The following is an 11,386-nucleotide window of genomic DNA, read 5'->3' on the forward strand; positions in this document are numbered from 1 at the left end:
GTCGTGCTGGTCTTGACACGGTCGCCGATCATTAAGAGTTTCGCGGCGGGTACGAGGTCGCCATTGTCTTTTTTAAGGATAACCTGAGTTTCTTCTAGGACTTCGTCCTTGTAATCAGGTCTTCGGCTGAGCGCGTCTGCTCTGCCGTTTTCTGATCCTTTCCTATAGATGATTCTGAAGTTGAATTCTAAGAGGAATTCTAACCATCTGATTTGTCGTTTGTTAAGCTCTTTCGAAGTAGTGAAGTATGCTAGATTCTTGTGATCCGTGTATACTTTTACTTCGTACTTTGTTCCTGATAGTTGGGGTCTCCATTCTTTGAATGCGTCGATAATTGCCATAAGTTCCTTATCATGGATCTGGTAATTCAGTTCAGGTCCTTGGAACTTCCTTGAAAAGAATCCACAGGGGTATAGGACTCCGTTCTCGTCCCTTTGGCCTAGCTGCGCTCCTTCAGCTTCGTTCGAAGCATCCGTTTCGAGCTCGAAGGGCTTCTCAGGGTTCGGAATCTGGATGACGGGTTCCGATGTGACCTTGTCCTTGACTTCTTGGAACGCTTTCTGTTGTTTGTCTGTCCATTCCCAAGGTGCATTTTTCTTAGTGAGTTCGGTAAGAGGCAATATCGTTTTGGAGTAGTCTTTGAGGAATTTTCGGTAGAAGTTGACAAATCCTAAGAAGGATAGTATGTCCTTCGGGTTCTCTAGTGTAGGCCATTCTTGCACAGCCTTGATTTTGTTAGGGGACATCTTGATTACGCCTGGCGTGATTGTAAACCCTAAAAATTCTACTTCCTGTTTGTGAAACAGACTCTTCTCTGGTTCCATAAGTAGCTTCGCTTGTTCGAGTGCTTTGAGAATCTCGTGGACATGCTTCTTATGTTCTTCCAACGTTTTGGAGAATATAAGGATGTCGTCGAGGTACATAACAACAGACTTGTCCAGATATTCCCGTAGTACTTGGTTGATCATAGTTTGGAATGTAGCCGGTGCGTTGGTGAGTCCAAATGGCATGACTAACGTTTCAAACTGTCCTCTTCTCGTTCGGAAGGCTGTTTTCCACTCATCTCCTTCTGCAATTCGGATAAGGTTGTAGGCTCCTTTAAGGTCCAAGGCTGTAAACCATTAGGCCTCGTAGAGTAGGTCTCTTAGTTCCGATATGAGGGGCAGTGGGTAACAGTCTTTGATCGTAATATCGTTGAGTCGTCGATAATCGACACAAAGTCTTTTCTTCCCGTTCTTCTTTGGTACGAATAGTACGGGGTATCCTGCGGGTGATTTCGAAGGTCTGATGAATCCTTTCGCAAGATTTTCGTCAAGCCATTCGTCTAAGGCTTTCATTTCCTCTTGGTTGAGTGGGTATATTTTGTTAAAGGTGGGTTCGTATCCTTCCTTAATTTCGATCTTGTGATCCCACTTGCTGTGTTCCGGTAATCCGGTCTCGAGTTCTGGTGCAAAGAGTTTGCTGTAGACCCTGTATTCAACAGGTATCTTTGACATTGGATCTTCCGTGACTTTGTCAATCGTCGTGGCTGCTAGCGTCCTAGTGCTAATGTCTTTTATCCTTAGCATCAGGCGTGGTCTTGCTCTGGTTGCTGCTAGTAATCCGCATGAGGCCTTCGTCGAGTGCTTCTCAGAGGCTGGATTGAATTTTATTCGGCCGGTAACCCAATCGATTTGTGGGTTATGTCTTCGTAGCCATGGAATTCCGAGGATAACGTCGTGGTTTCCTATCTCCGTGATGTCGAGGCTGATAAGCTCCTGATGGCCATGGTAGAGCAAAGGGAGTTGCGCTGTCTCCTGATCAATGCTGCCTCCGCCATACTCGACTTCTTTCCCTTCCACATTCCTTAGTCGGTAAGGGTTTTGCTTCTGATTCCATGGTATTTCTCGCTGTTGCACTATTCGGGGTGCGATAAAGTTTCCTTGGGCTCCTGAGTCTATCAGGACCTGTGTGGTGTATCCGCCTAGGTTTACTGTGATCTTCATTTGTGCGTCGTCGTCGAATGTAGCACATAGGGACTTGCTGGGGGAGCTCGCCATGTGTCCCGGACAAGGCGGCTCTCCTAGTTTTTTGAGTAGAGGGCCTTCTCGCCCTTCTTTCGGTCTCTGCCGAGGTTACTTTCTCTGATTCCTAGACGAGGTGGGCTGGGCGTCTCGCCGTCCTGTCCTTGCTTGTCTAGTTCTTGTTGTCGGAATCTCCAACTTTCGCTTTTTGGAATGTAGTGGAGTTTGCATAGGTCTTCCCTGCAATTCCACCAGACTCCCGTGAAGTGGTTCACACACTTCTGAGGGTATTCGATGCTGGGTCGTAGGAATGCTATTCCATTGTTGTTGGTTTTCTATTCTCCGGGTTCTCCCCGTACTTCCCAATATGAGAGTTCTTGTTCCTCATGGGCTCTGCGGATTCGCAGTTCTTCTTTTCTTTTGGGGTATAGTTCGTTTTCTGCTTTCTTTGAGAGATGGTAGGCGCAGTGATCGAAGATGCAGTAGATCCATGCTATCTCCTTGTGTTCTCTGTGCTGTGTCGTAATCCTGGGATCGTCTTCCAAGAATATTTCTTCATCCCGGGTTTGTGTGATTGTTGTAGGGATTTTGTTATGATATTCTTCTGCATGGAAGGCGATCTGTTGGCAGTCGTCTTGGGGGTCGATGTATTTGTATTCTAGTACTTCCTTAATTTTTTCCATTCTGTCGAGATGGTGTTCTTCTTCTGCGTCTTCCAGGTCGGTATCGTCTATCGACGTTCCTTGTGGACGTACTTCCGCCGAGGGTGGTCCGTCTACGACGTCTTCAGCCCATTCCGAGATGGGTTGAGGAGTAGCGCGGGTTCTTTGTGGCAATTCAAAGGTCGAGTCGCTGGCTACCGTGGTATATGGTAAGCTCCATCGTTGGCTTAGGTTGTCCTTTGCTTAGTATACTCGGGTCTGGGTGCTGGCGTCCCTGAATTATTATTGTCTCAGCATTTCATCCAATTGCTCGGTGGCTTTGCAGGCGTATTTGCTGGCTACCGCGAGGGTTTGTTCCGTCTTTCTATCGTTTTGGGGTTGGTAGACAAATTAGGTTGCTTTGTACTTGAGTTGATACTGTCCTCGGGTGTTTCCGCGTAGTGCGATGCGGCGGTCTCGGGTTTTCCGCATGTGTTGGAGGGTGTCTCTAACTTCGCTGTTGTTTCGAATTTGCATCGTGTAGTTGATGGCGTCTTATATCCGTTTGATGGCTGTCTCGTTTTCTTCTTCGAGTTTCCTGGCTTCTTCTTCTGAGAGACTTTCCGGGGTGTTTACTTCATTCGTCTATCGATAGTTGGCGAGGCGTGGGATGTCCCATAAGAGTCCCGGTTAGTATACAATGCTACCATCTTGGAAGGCGTTGTTGAGTTCCGCGGCCTTCTTCGCTTGTTCCTAGTCGTCGAGTAGCTCCTGTCGCTACTTAGTATAATCCGGTCCACCGGTATATCGGTCTATTACAGCAATGGCCTTGGGTATGTTGGTGGTGTCGTATCCCGATCGTCCTGCTGGGTTTTGAAGGTACCATCCACTATTCTCTTTTGCATGCCTGTGCGTAGTGCAATCATTGTCATAGCAGGCTGTCCATCCCTTTTCTTCGTAGCTAGGGATTTTGGTTATAGCGTTGGCTTGCTTAGGGGTTGCCGTAAGTTTCTTAGGCTGTGTGCAGTGTCTGGCCATGTGTCCTGGCTTGTCGCAGTTATAGCATTTGAATTCTCTGCGTCTGGGTTTGTCTTTTTGCGCGACGCTCAGGTCCATAGGTCTGCTGTGTTGTCTATGTACGGTGCTTTGCTGATTGTTATTCCTGTTGTTCTGGTTTTTGTTGAACTTGTGTTGGGGTTGCCATTGGTATTTCTTTCCTGAGTTGGCTGTTTGACGTTTTTCTCCTTTTTCCTTGCGTCGTTCAAACAGTCGGTTGTCAATCTTAATAGCGTATTCGACATAATCAAGGAAGCTAGGTAGCGTGTCCACTTTGGCTATTTCGTCCTTGACGTCGTCCTTAAGACCCTGGTAGAAAGCGAAGACTTTGCTTTCGTCGGTCATGTCGAGTCTAGCTGCAAGTCGTCGAAATTCTGCGGCGTACATTGTAGCTGATTTGTTTTGTCGTAGGCTCGCCAGTTCTCTTTCTGCTTGTCTTTTCTCATCGGGGTCTAAGAAGAGAGATTGAAGGGCTTTAACATATCTACTGAAGCTGAAAAAGATGTCCTTCACTTCTTGACTGTATCTCTCGATAGGGGTGTCCAGCCATTCTTGTTGGAGGGGTTCGAACCAAGCGAGGGCCTTCCCTCTCAAGAAGGTGGCGGCGTGGACGACACGTTCGGTATCGTTCTGGAACGTGTTGATGTGGAAGGCTTGGTAGGTCCGTATCTGTACCAAGTATCCTTTGAGCTGTCCAGGGGTTCCGTCGAAGGTGGTAGGGGTGTTGAGCTTAAGGCGTTCTCTTCCTTCGACAGGAGCTGATATGACGTTCGCGGCAGCTCGAAGGGTTGTGACTTCCTTCTCTAGTTCTTTGGTGCGGCGGGCTTGTTCCTGTAGCTCCTTGAGGGCTTTGACGTTCTGGTTAAACAGGTTTTTCATTTCCCTGAGCTCGTTGTTGTTCCGCTCAAGTTGCCGCTTAAGTTCTTCATTGTCGTCATCGCTATCGGATTCCTCCTTCATTTCCTGGTCTTGAATCTCTTGGGCCAGATTCTAGGGAATACGTCTCTCGGACGTGGACGAGGTTCCAGGAGTAGGGTTTTCGGTAGTTCCGTGCGAAGACATCTTGTCTTATACTGTTCGTTAGTCTCAAAGGGCAACTTACTAAACAGGAGCAATCAAAGTATTACGGCCAGCTATCTGACAGTAGGGTTCTGCTAACAGAAGGTGCAGTAAGAGACTAACACTGGTTCGTAGAGGTCGTTCTGGTAGATCGTAGGGTTAGGGTAAGGTGATCAGTCTTACACTATGGTAACGAGGTTCTTAGTATTCACAATACTGAGAGGTAAGCTGAAAGTCATTCGAGGATGAATCACAAGTTGATTGCTGAAGAACTATCTAGAGGGCTTGAGCAGGTACTCAAGTCCTGGTCTATATAGGAGTCTATCTACACGTATTGTCTGTAGTCGTTGGAGATCATATTGATCGAACATGATCCGTTGGCCCCCAACTCTTCTTGGATCATTCTGACCTAGAATGATTCATCACGTGACTTGTTCCGTTCTATAGTTCTTCCGTTCCGAGAGGTTACCTTTTGTTCCCGTGGCCCTGCATACAAAGTCCTGTCATAACCGCCCAACCGAGTGGGTCCTGTTAGGTGTATCTAACGGGTCGTAACACTGGCCGTAACACTTGATTGATGGATTTCTCTTAATAAAGAACTGAATCCAGTTTCTCCCAAGTGGCTGGGTAGTGCCTCTGATGTCTAGGATTCGCTGGGCAAATTCCTTGAGTTGTTGATGTGTTGGCGGCAGCCCTAACGCCGCCTGGATACGCACCCATTCAGCTAAGTGACTTTCCTGTGCTGGAGATAGCTTCTGGAAGCTAGAGAAAGCTACATTTCTTGCCTGTGAACCCTTTAATCGAGACTGGAGGGTTGATGGTGGAATTCCAGCATCATGAGCTGCCTTTCGGACACTCTGCCCACTTGCAACTGCATTGAGAGCTTGATTGACTTCTGTTTCCGTATACTGGCCCATTAAGCGTATAAGAGTAACTATTCAAAGAATTATAATAATCGCTGTAAAAGTGGTGAAGATATTAAAGAATGTTGAAGAGGGTAAAATTCTACATGAGCGATTTATGGGTGTGCGAAATGTGGGGGTGTGCGAGAAGTGGGTGTGCGACGTTACTAGTTGACCCGCGTTGAAAGAGTGCTCTGCATGTACATTCTTATGCGCGACTTGTCAAGGTTGCCACAGGAAAATGGTCTGATCGACGATATTGTACAGATCGCACGCTTGACAACTTGACGTGTAAAGATGTATTAAGCGTGCGATGTCATAGATCAGGCCATTTTTCAGGCACAATCTTTAGATGCCTGTTCACCGGTAAACTTCCCGAAATGCATACCGCAAAGCCAACCACTCAATGGTCACATCTTCTTTCCTTTAGCCCTCATCTGAGGGAGTCGGTTGGGCCGATAGCGGTTACTCAAACGTTGGGTAGCTGACAGAGTTAGCTACCCCGCTCGTTCTACCTTGGCATCACAAGAACTCAATGTAATTAATTATAACGATCTGCTCCGCCTTCGCCAACAGACGTTGTTGCATATCATCCTTCCCCCATACATCCACTTCATTACGATCATTCGCAATTCATACACAGTCACGATGGCTAAGCCGAAATCCACCAAGCCCAAAAGAGCGCCAAGGTCCTCATTCAAATATCCACTTCTCCATGAGGAGGTGTCAAAAGCTGTGTCCGATGATCTGCCCTCGACGTGGTTCAACAAGAATGGTAGAAAGAAAAACCCCAATAACGAATACTCAACCAACGTGATGGGCAGATTCAGATGCAACAACAATAGCTGTTCCAACACAACATGGACGAGCAAAAAAGTGTCGATCGTGATCAGGGGATTCTCCGGAAACGGGTACGACGCCGTTGTGTTCAACCAACGCTGCATGCACTGCGATGAGCTCGGCAGCTTTACTCTTGACAAGCAATCTTACGTTCAACGGGTCGCCTACCGGCTTAAGAGGTGGGCGGGTGTAGAGATGGAGAAGCCGCCCTACGCTGTGAACAAGGGTCCCCCACATCAGGAAGATTTCTGTGAGGGTTGCAAGCGGGGCTACTGTCAGAAGCGGAATGGTTTTGGGTTCTAATGTTAATCTGTGTGGATAAAATAGGATACTTTACAAAATCAGATGGGATACTGTAGTATTGTGAGAAATGTATGTTTTCGGAATTTTCAATTTGCTGTCACCAAATCAACTGAATGATGGTGAAGTAGGTAGTGCAGACTGCTGTAGACAGGCGAGGGAGTCTGAAGAACGGACAGATTTGCCTGCATCGTTGTTGGCCAACAACCAGCCGTTCCTGTTGGAGGAACTGGCGTTCGTTCTTATTTTTATTTGTTATTGATGCACATTTGTTGGATGTTTGGGGCCAGTCTAAACAGGCCGCATCTTTCTAAGCGCCCGTAGGGCGCGGACAACCCGGTTGTAGTTACAACGCCGAAGCGCAGCGGCCTGTTGGCTTTCTTTGCGCAAACGTATTGTCAGACTTTACAGGCGGTGTTTAAGTGGACGAATCATTCGCTTACAAGCTGAATTCACCCCTGCCGACTTGCGTGATTTGCCTGCAGTGGGCTTGCAGCCGGTGAATGCAACATTTATGCAGTTGGTTCGTCGCCGCGACCAAATCAACTGCCACGTCGTTGTGCATAGTCTGCTGGCATAATTATCTCGTTTACAAAGTCTTAATGCCGCATATGTTCAGAGACCGAAGCCAAGACCTTCTTACGGTGCTTTCCTGCCTCATCCCGGCCGACGGCCTCCTGCATGCCTCCGCCGCGGCTTGACATCAAAGTTTCTTCCAAGAAAGCAGTCTTAAATTTATTTTCAGACGTGCTAAGCTGTTGAAATAATTTTCGCGTCGTATTGAATTGAATTAACACCTGACCGATTGACTCATTTGACATGCAATTGATTCCGTTCTAGACGCCAGGCTGCTTCAAGGGAATCAATAAAATCGCGTCGATTGCCACAATTGTGTTATTCCCTACCAGCAGCCTTGCGTATAGAGAAACCATGCGCGACAGGACACAAATTAGGGCACCTTCATCAGCCAAACTTGCAGTCATAGCCAACATGCCGCCTCAAGGTGCACACGGTAGGCCATGCAGTGACTTTCATGACAGTGTCAGTAAGGACGCCCTGCATCTGTCATCATCCATACAGTCCGTAGACTCCACTGATAATGTTGCTGCAAGAGGCCATACTGCGGCCGCATCATGAATGGCAATAAGTTTTCAACTTAGATAGTTAAGCCTGTCCTCTTTCTTTCCTCATCCTCTTCAAATTTATGCCTCGTCAATCCAAGAATTTCCGAGCAAGATGGGTTATCGACTAAAGAGTCCAGCTTGCCGCCACAAGATAAGCGCTTGAAAGCTTAGAAGAAAGGACCACTAGATACCAAGTCATATTTCTATCATCTTTTCCATTGTTGGTATCTGGTCTCCATTTGCTGAAGTGCTGCTACCGCTTAAAGCTATTAGTCGTTGTCGATGTCCCTCAACCCAATATTGCCGACAGCTTATGGCTAAACTATCACCACCAAGCACAAATCCTTTCAAACTGGAATGTCTAACCAGTTAGAAAGAATTTACCTGTAACGACGCGCCGGAGGGCGGCGCAGGTTGTGGACTTACACTTAGTACAGTGAGCAGAAGTGATGTGACCTTCCTTAGCTACAAGCTGTCTTTAGGGCGGTAGTATACAACTTCACTCCTGCTTACGTGGCGGTTGCGGGTCACGACGTCATCCTGAGTTTCCTCCACTGAGCAAGCTTTAAATAATTTTCTCGCTTTCTTGTTTTACACCCTGACTATGTAAACCAAAGACGAAGTGTATGTGTGCGGAATGCAGATGAGCGAGGAGATACAGAAGCTTGCAGATAACTTGTATCAGAGGGTTGAGGCTGATAAGGGATGTTTCTTAGGCAGATGAGCAGCTGCGAAGAATGGATGGAGTCGGAAGCTCGCTCGCAACTATGAACAGGAATGGATCCCTTGGTGACTATGCCAAAACACTACGTCACGAGACTATTTGACATCAATTTTGGGAGGTGAAACTTGGCTCTAAGCAGGCTTAGTTCTTCATTTCGGCACGTCGGTAGGGTATAAGTATTTGGTGATCGACATAGCTCTGAAGATGAGGCGCACTTTGAAGTAGATGGAACTAATTAAAGGCTCTGTTAGTGTTACTTTAGCACTTTGAGCTATTGTTTTAACCCAGATGGATGCGCACGCGACAACTGTATTCTTTGTCTCAACAAACAAAAGCGTTTCAGGGGCCGCTCCTTGGCGACTTAAGACTCTCGGAAAGCTTAACTTTCACGATGTGTCTTATAGGCTGGATAGCCCGATTTGGTATAGACGACCACATAAGACAAATCATTTTCAGAAGGCACACGGGATGAAACTGTCAAACATGTCAGACGCAAATTCATATTCGATCAAATATGCCACGATGTTCCAACCGGCTCAACCGGCTCGTTCAAGAGTCAGATAGCCCAAACAATGTAATCGTTACAAAGCAGATCGAGCACCTCGAAAATTACGCTCTATACCTCTGTAACTGCTTGCGTCCGTCGCCGGTTGCGCAGTTTGATGTTGTTCTGTCCTAGCAAGTGCTCAATTTCGAACGCTTGGTGACTTTGTGCATGGTTCCTCCCGACCCGCTAGACAAGTTATTTTGAGGCTGGATGGTCGAAAAGCCAAGAATCCGTTAAAAGCACTTCCAAATCTCGGCCATATTAACATGTAAGCTTGACATTTTGCAGCGTCGAACAGAACTTAATGTTGCACTTCTCTCCCTGCGCCAATCTGAAGCTCGCCCAAGCATTCTGTTTGGAAGATGACTGTCAGTGCTGCTCCAAAACAACTGTCGAAAATACTCACCGAGTTCCATCCAATGTGCCAGTACTGAACCGCAAATTTTACTTGGTAGGTGGCTGTGTTTTCAAAATCGTAGTAAGCCCAACCCCGGAGATTTTGTCGAGGGGTGTCCTGCTGATCGAAAGAGCATTGGGACCTACAACGATCCTCGAGCCGATGTTATTCGGAATAGTGCATACCTTGCATTTCAACAGATGGTTTCCTTTGCCACTTCCAACCTCGGTGCAGCAAGCATATGTAGGTCCGTATAGACATGGCAACGTGCTAATTACGCCGAAAATAGAAGTAGCTCGCATGGTTGGAGACTGACTTGGAGTTTGTTAAGGACCTGCAGGGGTTTCCACGTACCTAGGAAGAAAAAGTTAAAAATTTAGGTTCTGGACTGTTCTGCTTCGATGAAAATATTCATAGATACAAACGAATCAGCAGAGCAGCCAAACTGAGCACTTAGCTAGAGAAATGAAAGAAGAATACCCTCACTGCGTTTTATACCGGTAAAATCTACAGATGTTTCCGAGGCATTACGGCTACTTCGATTGCAGTTTAATATATCTATCTGCCTTTGCCGCTCATCGCAAGTCTATAAACGACTAAACACACCTCTTTGCTTCAATAGATCGCTTACACAAGTGAACAAGCCGTTTATGAAGACCCATGTCGTCAGAAAATCTGTACTATCCGAAAGAGCTACTTTAACGTGGCGAGAGCGTTGGGATTTGTCTGATACGTATTAGAGTGCAGCAGTTGAGGATCTAGGGATAAGCATTCATGTCGTACAAAAGTGCCTAATGCCAGGCATGAAGATATTCGCACCATATCTGTTGTACTCTCTGGCTAAGCTTTGATTGGCAGCGTCTGATTGAAGCCTGGTTGTTTTCATTTACTTTCATCGGAGCCCTACTTCTAGTTGGCGGCAGAGTCTATCAAAGACAAAAGGGATGTGAATGTCGCGACCAGATGTTCAACGATCCGAGTCATATCTCTGCCCACCGGCCCAGCCCACCGGCTCATTTCACTTTAACCGAGCTGAAGCTGAACCAAAAAGCTGTAAATGCTATTCCATCTGCTCAGCTTCACCTCTCTCATAGTCTCATCTATCGGTTAAGCCTGTCCCCTGCGAGTCAAGAGCCCCGCCTCTCTCCTAAAATGTTAGTCATCGCAAAGCGACTGCTCCTACACAATTGAGCGACAGACTAATGCCAGTCACTTATTGAAGTCTCCCTGTCTTTAAATGCCACCAAAGTAGAGTATGCCTTCATTTGGAGATATTGGCACTCTATTCTTTAAAAACAGTTCAAATTGTTATAGTACTTGAATGGCTTTCCGGCAGGCTACCTGGTCCGACACTCACCGTGTAGGCTTGGTAAAATTGTAGGCATCGTTAGAAAGATTTCGATTAGGAGACCATATTGAACGCCTTCGCTTTAAAACCACCACTGTTACTGTGATTCAACCAATCGCGAAAATCACTCTGATGTTGCTTTTGTGTTGCTTTATCCCGTGAACACACAAACATAACTTTTGGTACTGTCCGTTGCCGCCCGCATATTCATGAGGTACCAGAGGTGAAACAGCATTTCCCGGGTATCCAGTCGTAGTTTTGTACTTTTAAGCAGTCCGGCCAGCCACTGACTAATGCATAGAGAACGTAATGATTAGAGGTGTGATTTTAAATGTAAGAAAGGGGTTGAACGCCTTCGATACCCACATGAATTTGCCTATCAACCGTCAAACTGCGATTGCCAACTACCATGAGGTTGTTACTAACTTTGAAGGATGAAACAGCT

At 46.6% G+C, this 11,386-nt stretch overlaps 2 protein-coding genes across 2 annotated transcripts; one reads left to right on the forward strand and one right to left on the reverse strand.

The window, feature by feature from the left end:
* Positions 1-5,262: 5,262 nt before the first annotated feature.
* Positions 5,263-5,676, reverse strand: CTRU02_215263 (transposase; the record flags this gene model as incomplete). Its single annotated transcript, XM_036730540.1, has 1 exon — positions 5,263-5,676. One exon carries the CDS (start codon positions 5,674-5,676, stop codon positions 5,263-5,265), a length of 414 nt encoding a protein of 137 aa, XP_036577783.1.
* A 633-nt stretch (positions 5,677-6,309) lies between these two features.
* CTRU02_215264 (uncharacterized protein) lies at positions 6,310-6,804 on the forward strand (the record flags this gene model as incomplete). The annotated part of the gene is made up of 1 exon (XM_036730541.1): positions 6,310-6,804. The coding sequence occupies one exon, from the start codon at positions 6,310-6,312 to the stop codon at positions 6,802-6,804; it is 495 nt and encodes a 164-aa protein (XP_036577784.1).
* Positions 6,805-11,386: the final 4,582 nt, after the last annotated feature.

Source organism: Colletotrichum truncatum, assembly GCF_014235925.2.
Source record: "Colletotrichum truncatum strain CMES1059 chromosome Unknown Contig_0014, whole genome shotgun sequence".
In the NCBI taxonomy this organism is placed as follows: domain Eukaryota; kingdom Fungi; phylum Ascomycota; class Sordariomycetes; order Glomerellales; family Glomerellaceae; genus Colletotrichum; species Colletotrichum truncatum.